General features: G+C 40.1%; 1 protein-coding gene across 1 annotated transcript in view; it reads right to left on the reverse strand.

Annotated features, from left to right (window-relative positions):
* Nucleotides 1–23,340, reverse strand: part of LOC131743160 (phosphatidylinositol 3,4,5-trisphosphate 3-phosphatase TPTE2-like) — a 92,136-nt gene that overhangs the window by 61,913 nt on the left and 6,883 nt on the right. The window contains exons 2-3 of the mRNA XM_067016893.1: nt 14,998–15,042; nt 14,143–14,196 (exon numbers count right to left, since the gene is read on the reverse strand). Of these exons, the coding sequence (XP_066872994.1) occupies nt 14,143–14,196; nt 14,998–15,042 (99 nt within the window). The remainder of the gene's footprint in view (nt 1–14,142; nt 14,197–14,997; nt 15,043–23,340) is intronic.

Consider the following 23,340-nt stretch of genomic DNA (forward strand, 5'->3'; position numbering starts at 1 on the left):
AGCCACTCCAGGAGAGTCTCATACACAGGCAATCTGATAGTTTCCCGAGAGTTTGGCTGCTAGTGACTGAGAGTCAAGACTGGGAGTAAGAAGACTCCCTCTATGTCTTGTGACCCTTTTTCTACCTCAATTCAAAAGACAAAGACTATTCCACATAGAATCTTACCATGAGAGGACGTCAGAAGCAGTATCAGGGGAACTCTATATTCCCATGGGTGCTCCTAAAGGTGAGCATGCCAAATCTCAGTCTCTCTGAATGTTATGTTATGTATGTATGTTGGTATGTGTGTACATATTATACATATATTTATTTATCATATCTTACTTTGCTAGGAAGAATGCTCCTGCCAATTCACTCAGGGTAGTGCTATGGTGTTAAAAATAGACATAGTGGGGCTTCCCTGGTGGCGCAGTGGTTGGGAGTCCGCCTGCCGATGCAGGGGACACGGGTTCGTGCGCCGGTCCGGGAAGATCCCACATGCCGTGGAGCGGCTGGGCCCATGAGCCATGGCCGCTGAGCCTGCGTGTCTGGAGCCTGTGCTCCGCAACGGGAGAGGCCACAACAGTGAGAGGCCCGCGTACCGGAAAAAAAATAAAAATAAATTAAATAAAAAAATAAAAATAGACACAGTAAGATACTACATGACTTCTAGACTTTTATATTTTTAGTTCAAATTAGGTATAATTTTTTTTTTTTTTTTTTTGGCTGCACTGCACATCCTGTGGGATTTTAGTTCCCCAAACAGGGATTGAACCTGGGCCCTCAGCAGTGAAAGCGTGCTATCCTAACCACTGGACCGCCAGAGAATTCCCTGCTACAATTACGCTTAAGCTTATAAACTGGTTGTGTCTTAGGAAATTCAGATGTAAATCAGTTATCTGGAACCCGATATCTCATTTTTCCTAGAAATGATTCTACATACATTGTAAAGAATATTTTTGACCCACTAAAAAAGTTAATGACTCAAGATTGGTTCAAGATGGCAGAGTAGAAGGACATGCTCTCACTCCCTCTTGCACGAACACCAGAGTAACAACTAACTGCTGAACAATCATCGACAGGAAGACACTGGAACTCACCAAAAAACATACCCCACACCCAAAGACAAAGGAGAAGCCACAATGAGATGGTAGGAGGGGCGCAATCACAATAAAATCAAATCCCATAACTGCTGGGTGGGTGACTCACAGACTGGAGAACACCTATACCACAGAAGTCCACCCACTGGAATGAAGGTTCTGAGCTCCATGTCAGGCTTCCCAATCTGGGGGTCCGGCAACAGGAGGAGGAATTCCTAGAGAATCAGACTTTGAAGGCTAGTGGGATTTGATTGCAGGACTTTGACAGGATTCGGGGAAACAGAGACTCCACGCTTGGAGGGCACACACCAAGTAGTGTGTGCATCGGGACCCAGGGGAAGGAGCAGTGACCCCATAGAGACTGACCAGACCTACCTGCTAGTGTTGGAGGGTCTCCTGCAGAGGTAGGGGATGGCTGTGGCTCACTGAGGGGACAGGGACACTGGCAGCAGAAGTTCTGGGAAGTACTCCTTGGTGTGAGCCTTCCCAGAGTACGCCATTAGCCCCACCAAGGAGCCTGGGTAGGCTCCAGTGTTGGGTCGCCTCAGGGCAAACAACCAACAGGGAAGGAACACAGCCCCACCCATCAGCAGACAAGCAGATTAAAGTTTTACTGAGCTCTGCCCACCAGAGCAACAGCCAGCTCTACCCACCACCAGTCCCTCCCATCAGGAAACTTGCACAAGCCTCTTAGATAGCTTCATCCACCAGAGGGCAGACAGCAGAAGTAAGAGGAATGACAATTCTGCAGCCTGTGGGCAAAAATCACATTCACAGAAAGATAGACAAGATGAAAAGGCAGAGGGCTATGTACCAGGTGAAGGAACAAGATAAAACCCCAGAAACACAACTAAATGAAGTGGAGATAGGCAGCCTTCCAGAAAAAGAATTCAGAATAGTGATAGTGAAGATGATCCAGGACCTCAGAAAAAGAATGGAGGCAAAGATCAAGAAGATGAAAGAAATGTTTAACAAAGATCTAGAAGAATTAAAGAACAAACAAACAGAGATGAACAATACAATAACTGAAATGAAAAATACACTAGAAAGAATCAATAGCAGAAGAACGGATAAGTGACCTGGAAGACAGAATGGTGGAATTCACTGCTGTGGAACAAAGAAAAAAGAATGAAAAAAAATGAAGACAGCCTAAGACACCTCTGGGACAACATTAAATGCAACAACATTCACATTATAGGGGTCCCAGAAGAAGAGAGAGAGAGAAAGGACCTGAGAAAATATTTGAAGAGATTATAGTTGAAAACTTCCCTAACATGGGAAAGGAAATAGCCACCCAAGTCCAGGAAGTGCAGAGAGTCCCAGGCAGGATAAACCCAAGGAGAAACATGCCAAGACACGTAGCAATCAAATTGGCAAAAGGTAAAGACAAAGAAAATTTATTGAAAGCAGCAAGGGAAAAATGACAAAAAACATACAAGGGAACTCCCATAAGGTTAACAGCTGATTTCTCAGCAGAAACTCTACAAGCCAGAAAGGAGTGGCATGATATACTTAAAGTGATGAAAGGGAAGAACCTACAACCAAGATTACTCTACCCGGCAAGGATCTCATCCAGATTCGAAGGAGAAATCAAAAGCTTTACAGACAAGCAAAAGCTAAGAGAATTCAGCACCAGCAAACCAGCTTTACAACAAATGCTAAAGGAACTTCTCTAAGTGGGAAACACAAGAGGAGAAAAGCATCTACAAAAACAAACCCAAAACAACTAAGAAAATGGTCATAGGAACATACATATCGATAATTACCTTAAACGTGAATGGATTAAATGCTCCAACCAAAAGACACAGTGTCACTGAATGGATACAAAAACAAGATCCATATATATGATGTCTACAAGAGATCCACTTCAGACCTAGAGACACATTCAGACTGAAAGTGAGGGGATGGAAAAAGATATTCCATGCAAATGGGAATCAAAAGAAAGCTGGAGTAGCAATACTCATATCAGATAAAATAGACTTTAAAATAAAGAATGTTACAAGAGACAAGGAAGGACACTACATAATGATCAAGGGATCAATCCAAGAAAAAGATATAACAATTACAAATATATATGCACCCAACATAGGAGCACCATAAGGCAACTGCTAACAGCTATAAAAGAGGAAATCGACAGTAACACAATAATAGTGGGGGACCTTAACACCTCACTTACACCAATGGAAAGATCATCCAGACAGAAAATTAATAAGGAAACACAAGCTTTAAATGACACAAAAGACCAGACAGATTTAATTGATATTTATAGGACATTCCATCCAAAAACAGCAGATTACACTTTCTTCTCAAGTGCACATGGAACATCCTCCAGGATAGACCACATCTTGGGTCACAAATCAAGCCCTGGTAAATTTAAGAAAACTGAAATCATATCAAGTATCTTTTCTGACCAAAACGCTAGGAGATTAGAAATTACTTACGGGGAAAAAAACGTAAAAAGCACAAACACATGGAGGCTAAACAATACATTACTAAATAACCAAGAGATCACTGAAGAAGTCAAAGAGGAAATCAAAAAATACCTAGAGACAAATGACAATGAAAACACGGTGATCCAAAACCTATGGGATGCAGCAAAAGCAGTTCTAACAGGGAAGTTAATAGCTATACAAGCCTACCTCAAGAAACAAAAAAAATCTCAAATAAACAATCTAACCTTACACCTAAAGGAACTAGAGAAAGAACAAAAAAAATCTCAAATAAACAAAAAAAAATCTCAAATAAACAATCTAAACTTACACCTAAAGGAACTAGAGAAAGAAGAACAAAAAAACCCTGAAGTTAGCAGAAGGAAAGAAATCATAAAGATCAGAGCAGAAATAAATGAAATAGAAACAAAGAAAACAATAGCAAAGATCAATAAAACTAAAAGCTGGTTCTTTGAGAAAATAAACAAAATTGATAAACCATTAGCCAGACTCATCAAGAAAAAGAGGGAGAGGACTCAAATCAATAAAATAAGAAATGAAACAGGAGAACTTACAACAGACACCGCAGAAATACAAAGCATCCTAAGAGACTACTACAAGCAACTCTATGCCAATAAAATGGACAACCTGGAAGAAGTGGACAAATTCTTAGAAAGGTATAAGCTTCCAAGACTGAACCAGGAAGAAATAGAAAATATGAACAGACCAATCACAAGCACTGAAATTGAAACTGTGATTAAAAATCTTCCAACAGGACTTCCCTGGTGGCGCAGTGGTTGAGAGTCCGCCTACCGATGCAAGGGACACAGGTTCGTGCCCCGGTCCGGGAAGATCCCACATGCCGCAGAGCGGCTGGGCCCGTGAGCCATGGCCGCTGAGCCTGCGCGTCCGGAGCCTGTGCCCCACAACGGGAGAGGCCACAACAGTGAGAGGCCCGCGTACCACACACACACACACACAAAAAAATCTTCCAACAAACAAAAGTCCAGGACCAGATGGCTTCACAGGTGAATTCTATCAAATATTTAGAAGAGATCTAACACCCATCCTTCTCAAACTCTTCCAAAAAATTGCAGAGGAAGGAACACTCCCAAACTCATTCTATGAGGCCACCATCACCCTGATACCAAAACCAGACAAAGATACTATTAAAAAAGGAAATTACAGACCAATATCACTGGTGAATATAGATGCAAAAATCCTCAACAAAATACTAGCAAACAGAATCCAACAACACATTAAAAGGTTCATACACCACGATCAAGTGGGATTTATCCCACGGATGCAAGGATTCTTCATTATATGCAAATCAATCAATGTGATACACCATATTAACAGACTGAAGAAAACCATATGATCATCTCAATAGATGCAGAGAAAGCTTTTGACAAAATTCAACACCATTTATGATAAAAACTCTCCAGAAAGTGGGCATAGAGGGAACCTACCTCAACATAATAAGGGCCATATATGACAAACCCACAGCAAACATCATGCTAAATGGTGAAAACCTGAAAGCATTTCCTCTCAGATCAGGAACAAGAGAAGGATGTCCACTCTCGCCACTATAATTCAACAGTTTTGGAAGTCCTAGACACAGCCATCAGAGAAGAAAAAGAAATAAAAGGAATCCAAATTGGAAAAGAAGAAGTAAAACTGTCACTGTGTGCAGACGATATGATGCTATACATAGAGAATCTTAAAGATGCCACCTGAAAACTACTAGAACTAATCAATGAATTTGGTAAAGTTGCAGGACACAAAATTAATGCACAGAAATCTCTTGCATTCCTATATACTAATGATGAAAAATCTGAAAGAGAAATTAAGGAAACACTCCCATTTACCACTGCAACAAAAAGAATAAAATACCTAGGAATAAACCTACCTAGGGAGACAAAAGACCTTATGCAGAAAACGATAAGACACTGTTGAAATTAAAGATGATACCAACAGATGGAGAGATATATCATGTTCTTGGATTGAACACTGTGAAAATGACTATAATACCCAAAGCAATATACAGATTCAATGCAAACCCTATCAAATGACCAATGGCATTTTTTTTTTTTACAGAACTAGAACAAAAAAAAATCTTAAAATTTGTATGGAGACACAAAAACCCCCGAATAGCCAAAGCAGTCTTGAGGGAAATAAACGGAGCTGGAGGAATCAGATTCCCTGACTTCAGAGTATACTACAAAGCTACAGTAATCAAGACAATATAGAACTGGCACAAAAACAGAAATGTAGATCAATGGAACAGGATAGAAAGCCCAGAGATAAACCCATGCACCTATGGTCAACTAATCTATGACAAAGGAGGCTAGAATATACAATGGAGCACAGACAGCCTCTTCAATAAGTGGTGCTGGGAAAACTGGACAGCTACATGTAAAAGAATGAGATTAGAACACTCCCTAACACCATATACAAAAATAAACTCAAAATGGATTAGAGACCTAAATGCAAGACCAGACACTATAAAACTCTTAGAGGAAAACATAGGAAGAACACTCTTTGACATAAATCACAGCAAGATCTTTTTTGATCCACCTCCTTGAGTAATGGAAATAAAAAGAAAAATAAACAAATGGGACCTAATGAAACTTAAAATCTTTTGCACAGCAAAGGAAACTACAAACAAGATGAAAAGGCAACCCTCAGAATGGCAGAAAATATTTGCAAATGAATCAGTGGACAAAGGATTAATCTCCAAAATATATAAACAGCTCATGCAGCTCAATACTAAAAAAAACAAACAACCCAATCCAAAAATGGGCAGAAGACCTAAATAGACATTTCTCCAAAGAGGACATACAGATGGCCAAGCAGCACATGAAAAGCTGCTCAACATCGCTAATTATTAAAGAAATTCAAATGAAGACTACAATGAGGTATCACCTCACACCAGTTAGAATGGGCATCATCAGAAAATCTACAAACAACAAATGCTGGAGAGGGTGTGGAAAAAAGGGAACTCTCTTGCACTGTTGGTGGGAATGTAAACTGATACAACCACTATGGAAAACAGTATGAAGGTTCCTTAAAAAACTAAAAATAGAATTACCATATGATCCAGCAATCCCACTATTGGGCATATACCCAGAGAAAACCATAATTCAAAAAGACACATGCACCCCAATGTTCACTGCTGCACTATTTACAATAGCCAGGTCATGGAAGCAACCTAAATGCCCATCGACGGACAAATGAATAAAGAAGATGTGGTACATATATACAATGGAATATTACTCAGTCATAAAAAGAAATGAAATTGGGTCATTTGTAGAGATGTGGATGGATCTAGAGACTGTCACGCAGAGTGAAGTAAGTCAGAAAGAGAAAAACAAATATCGTATATTAACACATATATGTGGAACCTAGAAAAATGGTACAGATGAACTGGTTTGCAGGGCAGAAATAGAGACACAGATGTAGAGAACAAACGTATGGACACCAAGGGGGGAAAGTGGCCGGGGGGGTTGGGGGATGGTGGTGGGATGAATTGGGAGATTGGGATTGACATGTATACACTGATGTGTATAAAATGGATGACTAATAAGAACCTGTTGTGTAAAAAAATAAATTAAATATTTTTTTAAAAAGAAAAAAAAAAGTTAATGACTCAAGAGTTAAGTACAGTTCTTTACTACTGAATCTGACCCAACGTAGAGCAGCCTTCTGGCGTGGCATTCATTTCAAGTTCAACTTCAATTTGCAAGTATACACTCCTCTTTCCCTGCATAATTTCCTGCTTCTCAAGTCCCTTCATCATCCTCAGACTCCCACCCTATCATGGTTGTCTTTCTTGGCCCTCAGACACTGTAGATTAACTGCAGGCCTGAGTCAGGGCCCCTCCATATGATGAGGGTTTGTGGTACCAGCTTCACATGGTGAAAAGCTCTGGAGGGTCATGGATGATCTGGGTTCTACGAGCTCCATCCTTTTGCTGAATCATCCTCTGCTCCCTGCCCATGGCCAATTCCTCCTTGCTCCAAAAAAGTTTCTCTCCTCCCTTACCCAGCCTAGCAGAGTGTCACTCATAGCAACCAAAGGTGACAAATACTAGGATTAAAAAGACCCCCTTTATGGCCTGTTCATCCTTTTTCTACCTCAGTTCAAAAGACAAAGAATGTTACATATAGAACCTTACCATGAGAGGACTTTAGAAACAGTATCGAGGGAATTCTGTATTCCCGTGGTTGTTCCTAAAGGTGAACATCCAAATCTCAATCTCTCTGTATATGTATATTATGCACATGTGTGTGTACATATTACATACATATTTATTCATCATAGCTCACTTTGCATTGGAGAGTCCTTCAGAGGACGCTGCTGTCCATTCACTCGGGGCAGTGCTAAAGGATTAAAAACAGACAAAATAAGATACCACAAGACTTCTAGACTTTTACTTTTTAGCTCAGGTGGGCTATAATTACCCTTGAACTTATAAACTGGTTGGCTCTTAGAAAATTCACATGTAAATCAATTATTTAAAATCTGATATCTCATTTTTCCCAGAAATGAATCTATATACATTTGTAATAAATGCTTTTGACCTATCAGAAAAGTTCAAGACTCAGGAATTGGCTGGTAGTTATTAGGAGGAGGAAGGATTCCTCTTATGACCTGTTCCTCTTTTATCCAACTAGATCCAAAAAAGATAGAAAGTTACTAACAGGTGTTACAGTGAGAAGATTTAATAACAATGTCAAAGACACTGTATTGTCATGGGTAACTCCTAAGAATGAATTTGAAAATTGCACCTCTTTTTCTTCCATGGTATTTATGTTTATATATGTGTTTGTGTGTTCATATTGATAAGAGTATATAAATATATGTGCATACATGTACATATAAAACATTTATCTTTAATGTTCACTTATATCTCACGTTTCATTGTTGCCATCCTTATAGGTTTCTGATGTCAATTCATTCAGGGCAGTGCTGAAAGATTGAGAAGATACATGGTTCATACACCACACATAATTCGAGACTTACTTTTTTTCATTCAAATAGCTACAGTTACTCTACAACTTTTGAACTGGTTGATCTTTAAAAGTTCATGTATATATCACAAAACTGAGCCTGCTATGTCATTTTTATTAGAAATGAGGCCTCATATAAGGTGGTAATGATTATCTTAGGCCTGTAAGTAGTGGTAGCATACTTAGAGAAAGAAGCATCCCTTTTATGACTTGCTCCCCTTTTTTCCAACTAGACCCATAGCAGATAGTCACCTACAGATCCTACTGTGACTCGACTTAGAAACAGTGTCAAACACACTCTTATTGCCATGAATGCTCCTTAGAGTAAATTTCACAAATTTCAGTCTCTCTCTGTGTTGCATGTCTGTGTGTGAGCATGTGTTGATAGGAATATGTATATGCATATGTATAATATGTTAATTATATATATGTATATCTTTATTCCTTTATATCTCATATTTTGCTGGTGGCTTCCTCGTGTTTCTGATATCAATCAATTCATTCAGGTATGGGCTAAAGAGTTTGAAAGGTACATTGTCAGACATCACGAGTAATTGACTGACTTGATTTTTGTCATTTAAATGGCAACAATCACTATATACTTACGAACTTGTTGATCTTTAAAAAACTCATGTATATAACACTAAATTGAACCTGGTATGTCATTTTCATTAAACATGAGACTTTACATGGCAGTAATTGATATCTTAGGCCTGTGAAAATAGTAATGCCTCAAGTTCTTTACTATTCCTTTAATCCAAATGGTCACAGCTTTTTGTGATGGCATTTATTTCAATTTAGCTTCAGTTTGTAGGTACGCATCCCTCTCACTGCATCTAAATTCCTGACTCTAAAGCTCCATCACTTCCTTATTTTCACCCCTCCTGGTCATCTTTCCTGCCCCTCACACAGGGTCAACAACTGCAGGCCTGAGCCAGTGATGGCTACAGCCACTTCCACTGCTGTCGTGGGTTTCGGTTTGAGGACCCTTACGTAGTGGCAGAGCTCTGGAGGGTGTGGGACAGATCTAGGGTCTGTTAGCTCCATTCTCTTCTGTTGAGGGCTCATCTCTTCCCAGGCCACTGCTAGCCTTCCCCTTGTTTCCAAATATGAATCTCTCCTCATTTGTCGCACATTGTAGGCTGAATACTGTCCCACTAAAATTCATATGTTTAAGTCATCTTCTCATTCTCTTAACAAGGTCTTTCACAAACCAGAAGTTTTTAATTCAAATGAAGTTCAAGTTATCACCTTTTTTCTTTCATAATCTTGATTTTGGTGTTGTATCTAAAAGTCATTACTAAACTAAAGGTCATTCAGCTTTTCTTCTGTGTTACCTTCTAGGAGTTTTAGAGATTTGCATTTTATGTTTAGGTCTGTAATATGATTTAATTTTTGTGAAATATGTAAGATCTGTGTCTAGATTATTTTTTGCATGTGGATGTCCAGTTGTTCCAGCATGATTTGTTGAAAAACTATCCTTTCTCCACTGTCGTACCTTTGCTCCTTCATCAAAGACCAGTTGTCACACATATGGTCACCTTATCTTTGATAAAGGAGGGAAGGAAACACAGTGGAGAAAAGACAGCCTCTTCAATAAGTGGTGCTGGGAAAACTGGACAGCTACCTGTAGAAGTATGAAATTAGAACACTGCCTAACACCATACACAAAAATAAACTCAAAATGTGTTAAAGACCTAAATGTAAGGCCAGACACTATCAAACTCTTAGAGGAAAACATAGGCAGAACACTCTATGACATCAATCACAGCAAGATCCTTTTTGACCCATCTCCTAGAGAAATGGAAATAAAAACAAAAATAAACAAATGGGATCTAATGAAACTTAAAAGCTTTTGCACAGCAAAGGATACCATAAACAAGACCAAAAGACAACCCTCAGAATGGGAGAAAATATTTGCAAATGAAGCAACTGACAAAGGATTAATATCCAAAATTTATAAGCAACTCATGCAGCTCAATAACAAAAAAACAAACAACCCAATCCAAAAATGGGCAGAAGAACTAAATAGACATTTCTCCAAAGAAGATATACAGATAGCCAACAAACACATGAAAGAATGCTCAACATCATTAATCATTAGAGAAATGCAAATCAAAACTACAATGAGATATCATCTCACACCGGCCAGATTGGCCATCATCAAAAACTCTAGAAACAATAAATGCTGGAGAGGGTATGGAGAAAAGGGAACCCTCTTGCACTGTTGGTGGGAATGTAAAATGATACAGCCACTATGGAGAACAGTATGGAGGTTCCTTAAAAAACTACAAATAGAACTACCATATGACCCAGCAATCCCACTACTGGGCATATACCCTGAGAAAACCATAATTCAAAAAGAGTCATGTACCAAAATGTTTATTGCAGCTCTATTTACGATAGCCAGGACATGAAAGCAACCTAAGTGTCCATCAACAGATGAATGGATAAGGAAGATGTGGCACATATATACAATGGAATATTACTCAGCCATAAAAAGAAATGAAACCAAGTTATTTGTAATGAGGTGGATAGACCTGGAATCTGTCATACAGAGTGAAGTAAGTCAGAAGGATAAAAACAAATACCATATGCTAACACATATATATGGAATCTAAAAAAAAAAAAATGTCATGAAGAGATTAGTGGTAGGATGGGAATAAAACACAGACCTACTAGAGCATGGACTTGAGGATATGGGGAGGGGGAAGGGTAAGCTGTGACGATGTGAGAGAGTGGCAGGGACATATACACACTACCAAATGTAAATTAGATAGCTAGTGGGAAGCTATAGCATAGCACAGGGAGTTCACCTCTGTGCTTTGTGACCACCTAGAGGGGTGGGAGGGAGGGTGACACAAGAGGGAAGAGTTATGGGAACATATGTATATGTATAACTGATTCACTTTGTTGTAAAGGAGAAACTAACACACTATTGTAAAACAGTTATACTCAAATAAAGATGTTAAAAAAAAAAAAAAAGACCAGTTGTCTATATTTGTGTGGGCCAGTTTCTGGGCTCTCTATTCTATTCCTTTGATCTATTTGTTTATTCTTTAACCATCACCACTTGTCCTGATTACTGTAGCTTTACACTAAGACTTAAGTTGGGTATTGTCAGTCCTCTGACTTACTCTTTCCCAATAGTGTGCTGGCTATTCTGGGTCTTTTGCCTTCCCATATAAACTTTAGAATCAGTTTGCCAATATCCCAAAAATAACTTTCTGGGATTTTGATTCAGATTGCATTGAATCTACAATTTGAAAGAATCAACATCTTTACAAACTTGAGGCTTCCTACACATGAACACAAAGTCTCTGCCATTTATTTAGTTCATTAATTTCATTCATATGAATTTTTTAGTTTTCCTCATACAGATCTTGTACATTTTGTTGGATAAATACTTACGTATAAATCTATTTGGGGGGGGTCCTAATTTAAATGGTGTTGTCCTTCTAATTTCAAATTCCTCCTGTTCATTATTGGTATATGGGAAAGTGATCAGCTTTTGTATATTAAGCAGTTATACAAGGTTACAGGACATAAGCTTATTAGGCCCAGAAGTTTTTTTTTTAACTGATTCTTTTGGATTTACTTCATAAACAATCATGTCATATGTGAACAAAGACATTTAATTGTTTCCATTCCAATCTGCATATTTTTATTTCCTTCTCATTGCTCATTACTATAATCCTTCTTAGCATTTACAGTATAATGTTGAAAAGGAGTGATATTGGAGGGACATCCTTGCCTTGTACCTGGTCTTCGCAGAAAAGCTTCAAGTTTCTCACCATCAAGTATGATGCTAGCTGTAGGGGTTTTATGGCTATTCTTTATCAAGTTGAGAACGTTGCCTTCTATTCCTAGTTTGCCAAGAGTTTTTTTTTTTTTTTTAATCATGAATGAGTGTTAGATTTTGCCAAATGCTTTTTCTGCATCAATCAATTTTTCTTCATTAGCCTGTTGATGTGATGGATTACACTGACCGATTTTCAAATATTGAACTGGCCTTGCCTATCTGAGATAAATCCCACTTGGTCTGGGTATATAATTTTTTACATACATTATAGGATTCAATTTGCCAATATTTTGTTTAGAATGTTTGCCTCTATTTTCTGTGCTTTTATTTATTTTTTGTAACATTTTTGTCTGGTTTATGGTAATGCTGACTTCAGAGAATGAGTTAGGAAGTGTTCTCTCTGCTTTTATTCTCTGGAACAGTTTAGAAAATTGACATCGTCTCTTCCTTAAATGTTTGGTGGAACGTTGACCATTGACCAGTGAAACCATCTAGGCCTAGTGTCTGTTTTGGAAGGTTTAAGTATTGATTCCATTTCTTTAACAGATACAGGTCTATTCAGATGATCTATTCCTCTTTGTATGAGTTTTGGTAGTATCTTTTAAAGCATTACTCCATTTCATGTAAGATATCAACTTTGTGGGCTTGGAGTTGTTCATAATATTCCTTTATTATCCCTTCAATGTCCATATGATCAGTCATGATAACCCTCATTTCATTTCTGACATTAGCAATTTGTATCTTCTGTCTCTTGTTCCTGTTAGCCTGGCCAAAGAGATATCAATTTTATTGATCTTTTCAAAGAACAAGCTTTTGGCTTTGTTGATTTTCTCTATTGTCTTCTTGCCTTCAATTTCATTGATTTCTGCTCTTTTATTATCTCTTTTCTTCTGCTTTAGGTTTATAATGGTCTTTTCCCCCTTCTGTTTCCTAAGCTGGAAGCTTATTGATTTTAATCTTTCTTTAATATATGCATTCAAGGCTGTAAATTTCCCTCTAAGCACTGCTTTTGCTGCATCCTACACATTTTGATAGTTTGTATTTCCATTTTCATTTAGTTCAAAAGACTTTAAAATTTCTCTTGAGACTTCTACTTTGACCCATGTGTTATCGAGAAGTACATCGTTTAACCTTCAAGTATTTGGGGACTTCCGAGCTATCTTTCTGTTACTGACTTCTAGTTTAACTCCATTGTGGTCTGACAGCAAATTTTGTATGATTCCTACTCTTTTAAATTTGCTAAGGTGTGTTTTATGTCCCAGAATGTGATCTATACTGGTGAATGTTTCATGTGAGCTTGAGAAGGATATATATTCTTCTCTTGTTAAATAAGCTCTTCTATAAATGTCAGTTAGGTCCAGTTGATTGAAGGTGCTGTTCAGTGCCACTATATCTTTACTTTCCATAGTTTTCCCTTTTCTTCATGCATCAGTATAAACCCTATCTTCCCAATGATACGAGATCCACCAACAGTTCCCTCCTTTCAAATTTCACACTGACTTATTCATATGAATTACCAAAGTTAATATCTTTATTATCATCATCGACCCTCAAGAAATGTTCTATTTTACTTCACTAGTATGCAGAAATTTATCACTAGTGATATTCTATATGGAATAGTGATATAATGAATTTATCTGAACAATAAGGATTCCCTGAATCTAAAAAATATAGTAAACATAACTCACTGCAATTCCTATGTTTTTAGAAAGAATTTTAGATCATTGTCCAGAAAATTCTGCATTGCCGTGGATAATCCCGAGACTAAATTTCTCCACTTCACTTCCCCTGGTCCCCCACCCCTCAATATATACCTCACCTTTCATAGGTGGCTCCGTCATAGATTCCTGATGTCAATTCATATGGGTCATTTCTAAGGAATTAGAAACACACGATCAAACTCCAAATGACTTCATAGAGTTAATTAGTTACAAGTAGTCTTCAATTTGTAAACTGGTTGAACCCTTAAAATCTACATGGAAGTTACTTATCTGGCAATCAGTCTTTCAATTTTCCCAAGAAATAGGGCTTTATTAGTTGTAATGAAGACCTTAGGCCTGTCCAAGAAGACTGACAAATCCAGAAAAGTACAATTCTTGATTTCTAAACCTAACTCTCATGTGTAACTGCACTGAGGTTGCATTTACTTCAAAAATCAACTTCAGCCTGTAGATCTACAAACTGCCAGCCCCTTCTAACTTCCTGATTATCCTTCCCTCCCCTGCAGCCCTACTTTTCTTGTACTGTGTACTCCTTTGCTGTTCCTCAGTTTGGTTCAAAGAACAACAAGCCCGAGGCAGGGGCTCTCTCCAATCGGATGGTGGGTTTACAGTTGGCACACCAGCTTTAGATGGTAGCAGAGCTCTGGAGGGTGAGGGCCAGAGCCGAGATGGAGTCGGGCTGCTCTTTTCTGCCCCTTCTTCTCCTTTCCTGGCCCATGCTGGCAGAGACACACACAGAGACATTCTGACAGTTTCCTAAGAGTTTTGGCTACTAGTTACTAAAGGTCACAGAGAGACTATGAGTAAGGATTCTCCCACTTATGACCTCTTCTTTTTTCCATCTAGACCCCAGAGAAAGTTACCTAGAGAAGCTTCCAGTCTCTTATGGAAAGAGACCTCCCTTTGCGGTCAGCATTCCCAATACCTTTCACCACCCACATCAGTCAACTCACCTCTTGTCAACGTTGTCAGAGGAGCCTAAAGAGGCATCCATAACTCTGCCAAAGAGTAAAAATCATACAAAAAATACGTCAGACAGTTTGGAAGGCAATTAGTTTCTTCTTCCCAATAGAATTTCAAGACATGAAAAGTAAAATCATGAATATGGAAAAAACTAAACAAACAGTTTCAGAGTACAGCACTGGGCTCTCTGAGACAGCCTCTGGGCTGTGTGTGTGTTTATGAATCCACTGGAAAGCGAGGGAAAGAAGCAAAGGAGGTGTAGCATTCATTATTAAACCTCCTTTCTCCTTCCCAATTTTGCCAATCATGCATACACTCTGGAATCAATTTGGGAAACATGAAAGAGCCGAGAGTATAGGGACGAGGAGGTGGACCCAGGGAATAACTATGAAGGGTTACAGGGAAAAAAAAAAAAAAAGAAAATGCCAGAACAACGAATATTCCAATGCCAAGGACTAGTCACTGGTCATCATTCAGTAGAGAAGAAACAGGTAGGTAGATCAAGGATGGCCTAAATAACATTTAAAATTTTTTTTCTGAACTAGAAGTAGAGCATGTTTAGAATGATTCCTTTTTATTTTTGTCTGAATTTATTTCAAAAAGATATTTGGTTATATTATCCAAAACCAAGACTTCCCACCACCAAATCACTGGCTTGGATAATTTAATCTCTCTACAACTCAATTTCCTCATCTATAAAATAAGACACATAAAAATGCACTTTGCATCCGTCAGCTTCATAAGATCATGCTGAATATTCACCATTTCACAAATATTCTTGGTTTTTAGGCAGCCTGCCTTCTTCATCAAATGTTATGCCTCACATCAGTACAGGAAAACAATATAAACTGATACATATTTTAAATTTCAAAAACACTTCAAGATTCTCAGAGTAATTCCCTGGGAAATCTTGGGCTCCTATCCAAGATGAGAAATAGCCTTCCTCCCAAAACTATAAGAAAACGAATGGAAGTATGGATTCCAAGAAATAACACAAAACTGGAAGACTCTAAAGAGTCCACCCTTAACTGGCGGACAGACTGAGGAAAACGGCTGCCAAGGGCAGCCTGGAGGAACTCAGTGGGAGGGGAAATTTTAAGTTCAGTTCTTGCCTTTCCCTCGAGTTGCGTGGAGACAATAAGTGCCTCCTCGGTAGAACCTAGTAGCAACTACGCAGAAGTAGTTAGGATAAAATTAGGGTAGGATTAGGTTAGCTGATGAAAACAGGAAAGGGCTGAAGAGCAGTCCTTGGGCCTTCACCCATCCACACCCCACCTCCAAAGCCCCAGGTGACAACCTAGGGTGACTGCCTCCCCCAATGCTGCCTTGCCCGGGAGCTGAAAGGTGACGTACCCTGATCGGAGGATTTGCCTGGTCACAGCGTTTCATGGTTCCTGAGACTCTCTGTGCCCAGGCTCATCATCTCCACTCATGTTAAACTTACTGAGGAAAACACACCCTGGATCTTAGCTTTCAACAAGAGTGAAATTATAATACGCCATCCAAGCCAGGATACTTTTGAAAGTAACAAGAATGCGCTATTAATAATTACGCTGAGGGTTTCCCCGGTGGTGCAGTGGTTGGGAGTCTGCCTGCCGATGCAGGGGACACGGGTTCGAGCCCTGGTCCGGGAAGATCCCACGTGCCGCGGAGCAACTAGGCCCGTGAGCCACAACTACTGAGCCTGCGCGTCTGGAGCCTGTGCTCCGCAACAAGAGAGCCCGCGATAGTGAGAGGCCCGCGCACCGCGAAGAAGAGTGGCCCTCGCTCGCCACAACTAGAGAAAGCCCTCGCACAGAAACGAAGACCCAACACAGCAAAAATAAATTAATTAATTAATAAAATCCTACCCCCAACATCTTCTTTAAAAAAAATTAAAATAAAAAAATAAAAATAATTATGCTGAGACGGTCCCCAACCTTCAGCTCTTTCCTAATACAAGTTACCAGACAGAGGGGCCAATGGGCACAAGGAATATGAACTCACAAGTCAAAACAGATACCTGAGGAGTACGACTCCTGAAAAATACAACAAACTGAACATCCTATACCATCTGAAGCAGAAACACTGCAACACAATGACTAAGATTTTTTTTCTAATTAAAATAAAATTTTTAATGGAGTATAGTTGCTTTACAATATTGTGTTAGTTTCTACTGTACAGCAAAGTGAATCAGCTATATGTATACATATAGTCCCTCTTTTTTGGATTTCCTTCTCATTTAGGTCACCACAGAGCACTGAGTAGAGTTCCCAGGGCTATACAGTAGGTTCTTGTTAGTTATCTTTTTTATACATAGTATCAATAGATGTCAATCCAATCTCCCAATTCATCCCACCCCCGCTTTCCCCCTTGGTATCCATACGTTTGTTCTCTACGTCTGTGTCTCTTATTTCTGCTTTGTAATAAGATAGTCTACACCAATTTTTTCAGATTCCACGTGTATGTGTTGATATACAATATTTGTTTTTCTCCTTCTGACTTACTTCAATCTGTATGACAGTCTCTAGGTCCATCTAAGTCTCTACAAATGACCCAATTTCATTCCTTTTCATGGCTGAGTAATATTCCACTGCATATATGTTCCACATCTTCTTTATCCATCCCTCTGCTGATGGACATTTAGGTTGATTCCATATCCTGGCTATTATAAATAGTGCTGCAATGAACATTGGGGTGCACGTGTCTTTTTGAATTATGGTTTTCTCTGGGTATATGCCCAGTAGTGGAATTGCTGGGTCATATGGTAGTTCTATTTTTAGTTTTTTAAGGAATCTCCACACTGTTCTCCATAGTGGCTGTATCAATTTACATTCCCACCAACAGTGCAAGAGGGTTCCCTTTTCTCCACACCCTCTCCAGCATTTATTGTTTGTAGATTTTTTGATGATGGCCATTCTGACCACTGTGATACCTCACTGTAGTTTTGATCTGCATTTCTCTAATAATTAGTGATGTTGAGCAGCTTTTCATGTGCCTCTTGGCCATCTGTATGTCTTCTTTAGAGAAATGTCGATTCCTAACTCATCACTGAATCAAAAGTAAACACAATGATACCCTCTTGCGAGAACAGCAGAATCACAACTAACTGCTGAACAATCATCAACAGGAACACACTGGAACTCACTAAAAAAGATACCCCACATCCAAAGACAAAGCAGAAGCCACAATGAGACGGTAGAAAAGGTGCAATCACAATAAAATTAAATCCTGTAACTGCTGGGTGGGTGACTCACAAACTGGAGAACACTTATACCACAGAAGTCCACCCGCTGGAGTGAAGGTTCTGAGTCCCACGTCAAGCTTCCCAACCTGGGGGTCTGGCAATGGGAGGAGGAATTCCTAGAGAATCAGGCTTTGAAGGCTAGCGGGATTTGATTACAGGACATCGACAGGACTGGGGGAAACAGAGACTCCACTCTTGGAGGGCACACACAAAGTAGTGTGTGCATCGGGACCCAGGGGAAGGAGCAGTGACCCCATAGGAGACTGACCCAGACATACCTGCTAGTGTTGGAGGGTCTCCTGCAGAGGTGGGGGTGGCTGTGGCTCATCGAGGGGACAAGGACACTGGCAGCAGAAGTTCTGGGAAGTACCCCTTAGCATGAGCCCTCCTGGAGCCCACCATTAGCCCCACCAAAGAGCCTGTAGCCTCCAGTGTTGGGTTGCTTCAGGCCAAACAATCAACAGGGAGGGAACTCAGCCCCACCCATCAGCAGACAAGCAGAGTAAAGTTTTACTGAGCTCTGCCCACCAGAGCAACAGCCAGCTCTACCCACCACCAGTCCCTCCCATCAGGAAGCTTGCACAAGCCTCTTAGACAGCCTCATCCCCCTACCCAATACTAATCACCTTCTTAGATAGTTACCACCTCCTTAGACAGGTTGCCCCCTAGATTTACAAGGCATTTTTTAAAAAAATTAATACTAAATCCGACACAAGCCCCATGACACAATCATACGAACGCCCCTCCTGCATCAACAGTTAACGTAGCTTAAACTTTTCACAAAGCAAGACACTGAAAATGTCTAGATGGACTTGCCAGTCCCGCTAACACAAAGGTTTGGTCCCAGCCTTCTCATTAGCTCTTAACAGATTTACACATGCAAGTATCCACACCCCTGTGAAAATGCCCTCCAAATCACAAAGATCAAAAGGAGCAGGTATCAAGCACGCTATACCAGCAGCTCACAACACCTTGCTTAGCCACACCCCCACGGGACACAGCAGTGATACAAATTAAGCCATGAATGAAAGTTCGACTAAGTCATGTTAACTAGGGTTGGTAAATTTCGTGCCAGCCACCGCGGTCATACGATTGACCCAAGCTAATAAGCGTACGGCGTAAAGAGTGTCTAGGAATCACACAAAATAAAGCCAAGCTTTGACTAAGCTGTAAAAAGCCATAGTCAAAACCAAGATAGACTACGAAAGTGACTTTCATACAGTCTGACTACACGACAGCTAAGACCCAAACTGGGATTAGATACCCCACTATGCTTAGCCGTAAACCTAAATAGACATAGAACAAGATTATTCGCCAGAGTACTACTAGCAACAGCCTGAAACTCAAAGGACTTGGCGGTGCTTCCTACCCCTCTAGAGGAGCCTGTTCTGTAACCGATAAACCCCGATCAACCTCACCAACCCTTGCTACTCCAGTCTATATACCGCCATCTTCAGCAAACCCTAAAAAGGAATAAAAGTAAGCATAACTACCCCACGTAAAAACGTTAGGTCAAGGTGTAACTCATGGGGTGGGAAGAAATGGGCTACATTTTCTATATCAAGAACACCCTTCACACTCGCACGAAAGTTTTCATGAAATCTGAAAGCCAAAGGAGGATTTAGTAGTAAATTAAGAATAGAGTGCTTAATTGAATAAGGCCATGAAGCACGCACACACCTCCCGTCACCCTCAAGTACCACAGCAAAGCTCCAATCGATCAACCCACGCTAAATAATTTCACAAGAGGAGACAAGTCGTAACAAGGTAAGCATACTGGAAGGTGTGCTTGGACAAAACAAGATATAGCTTAAGTAAAGCCTCTAGTTTACACCTAGAAGATTCCACAGCCCGTGTATATCTTGAACTAGATCTAGCTCACACCTCTCAACTCTTACCACCACAAACCAATCAAATAAAACATTCACCACGCATCTAAAGTGTAGGAGATAGAAATTTAAATATCAGTGACGCTATAGAGAGAGTACCGTAAGGGAAAGATGAAAGATACACTAAAAGTAAAAAAAAAGCAAAGATTACCCCTTGTACCTTTTGCATAATGATTTAACTAGTAACAACTTAGCAAAGAGACCTTAAGCTAAGCCACCCGAAACCAGACGAGCTACTTACGAGCAGTACCCAGAACGAACTCATCTATGTAGCAAAATAGTGAGAAGACTTGTAGGTAGAGGTGAAAAGCCTAACGAGCCTGGTGATAGCTGGTTGTCCAAGAAAAGAATTTCAGTTCAACGTTAAACAATACTAAAAACCACACTAAGTCCCAACGTATGTTTAATCGTTAGTCTAAAAAGGTACAGCTTTTTAGAAATGGATACAACCTTAACTAGAGAGTAAGACAAGCACACACATACCATAGTTGGCCTAAAAGCAGCCACCAATTAAGAAAGCGTTCAAGCTCAACAACAAAACCGTGCTATAATCCCAACAATAAACAAATCAACTCATAGCCTGACTATTGGACCAATCTATACAACCATAGAAGCAATACTGTTGATATGAGTAACAAGAAATTTTTCTCCTTGCATAAGCTTACATCAGTAACTGATATTACACTGATAATTAACAGCTGATAAATAAAACCCACTACTAAATTATTTATCAAACATACTGTTAACCCAACACAGGCGTGCACTAAGGAAAGATTAAAAAAAGTAAAAGGAACTCGGCAAACACAAACCTCGCCTGTTTACCAAAAACATCACCTCTAGCATAACCAGTATTAGAGGCACTGCCTGCCCAGTGACTAATCGTTAAACGGCCGCGGTATCCTGACCGTGCAAAGGTAGCATAATCACTTGTTCTCTAAATAAGGACTTGTATGAATGGCCACACGAGGGTTTTACTGTCTCTTACTTTTAATCAGTGAAATTGACCCCCCCGTGAAGAGGCGGGGATAACGAAACAAGACGAGAAGACCCTATGGAGCTTCAATTAATCAACCCAAAAAACCACAATCTAAACCACCAAGGGATAAAAAAGCTTTACATGGGTTGACAATTTCGGTTGGGGCGACCTCGGAGTATAAAAACCCCTCCGAGTGATTAAAGCCTAGGCCTACTAGCCAAAGCATAATATCACTTATTGATCCAAAATATTGATCAACGGAACAAGTTACCCTAGGGATAACAGCGCAATCCTATTCTAGAGTCCATATCGACAATAGGGTTTACGGCCTCGATGTTGGATCAGGACATCCTAATGGTGCAGCCGCTATTAAGGGTTCGTTTGTTCAACGATTAAAGTCCTACGTGATCTGAGTTCAGACCGGAGTAATCCAGGTCAGTTTCTATCTGTTACGCATTTCTCCCAGTACGAAAGGACAAGAGAAATAAGGCCAACTTAAACTAAGCGCCTTCAAACAATAAATGATCTAATCTCAATTTAATAAGTAGCGCAAATCACATCTGCCCAAGACCAGGGCTTTGTTGGGGTGGCAGAGTCAGGCAATTGCATAAAACTTAAGCTTTTATACCCAGAGGTTCAAATCCCCTCCCCAACAAAATGTTTATAATTAACATCCTAACACTCATCCTTCCCGTCCTTCTAGCCGTAGCATTCCTAACACTAGTAGAACGCAAAGTCCTAGGATACATACAACTTCGAAAGGGGCCCAATATCGTAGGCCCATATGGCCTACTACAACCCTTTGCCGACGCAATCAAACTATTCACTAAAGAGCCCCTGCGGCCAGCCACATCCTCCACCGCCATATTCATCACTGCACCCGCACTAGCTCTAACCCTTGCCCTTACAATATGAAGCCCCCTACCTACACCATACCCCCTCATTAACATAAACCTAGGGGTACTATTCATATTGGCAATATCTAGCCTAGCCGTTTACTCCATCCTATGGTCCGGCTGAGCCTCCAATTCAAAATACGCGCTAATCGGAGCCCTCCGAGCAGTAGCACAAACCATCTCATACGAAGTAACACTAGCTATCATCCTCCTATCAGTCCTACTAATAAACGGCTCCTTCACTCTATCAACACTAACCACAACCCAAGAACAACTCTGGCTACTTTTCCCCTCATGACCTCTAGCCATAATATGATTTATCTCTACCTTAGCAGAAACCAACCGAGCCCCCTTTGATCTGACAGAAGGAGAATCAGAACTCGTCTCCGGCTTCAACGTAGAATACGCAGCCGGCCCCTTCGCCCTCTTCTTTCTAGCAGAATACGCAAACATTATCATGATAAACATACTCACAACCGTCCTATTCCTAGGACCATTTCACAACCCCCATGTGCCAGAAATGTACACAACTAACCTCGTCCTCGAAACACTACTACTTACAATATCTTTCCTCTGAATCCGAGCTTCCTACCCTCGATTCCGATATGACCAATTAATACACCTACTCTGAAAAAGCTTCCTCCCTTTAACCCTGGCCCTCTGCATATGACACATCTCAATGCCCATCATAACAGCAGGCATTTCCCCCCCAAACATAAGAAATATGTCTGACAAAAGAGTTACTTTGATAGAGTAAATAATAGGGGTTTAAACCCCCTTATTTCTAGAATAATAGGAGTCGAACCTACCCTTAAGAATTCAAAGTTCTTCGTGCTACCACGTTGCTACACTACAATCTACAGTAAGGTCAGCTAAACAAGCTATCGGGCCCATACCCCGAAAATGTTGGTTTATACCCTTCCCGTACTAATAAATCCATCCGTCTCCATTATCACACTAACAACACTCATCCTAGGCACAATAATCGTAATCACCAGCTGACTATTCGCCTGAATCGGATTCGAGACAAACACTATAGCCATAATCCCCATTAGGATAAAAGTCTTCAACCCTCGAGCCATAGAGGCCTCCACTAAGTACTTCCTAACCCAGGCCACTGCGCATCTATACTACTCATAATGGCGGTCGTAATCAACTTGCTATATTCCGGCCAATGAACCATTACCAAAATATTCAACCCAACAGCATCTGTGCTCTTAACAATAGCCCTGGCCATCAAACTAGGACTGTCACCATTCCACTTCTGAGTGCCCGAAGTCACACAAGGCATTCCCCTAACCACAGGCCTAATCCTCCTTACATGACAAAAACTTGCCCCTCTATCC

This window comes from Kogia breviceps, chromosome 16, assembly GCF_026419965.1.
Source record: "Kogia breviceps isolate mKogBre1 chromosome 16, mKogBre1 haplotype 1, whole genome shotgun sequence".
Taxonomy (NCBI): Eukaryota; Metazoa; Chordata; class Mammalia; order Artiodactyla; family Physeteridae; genus Kogia; species Kogia breviceps.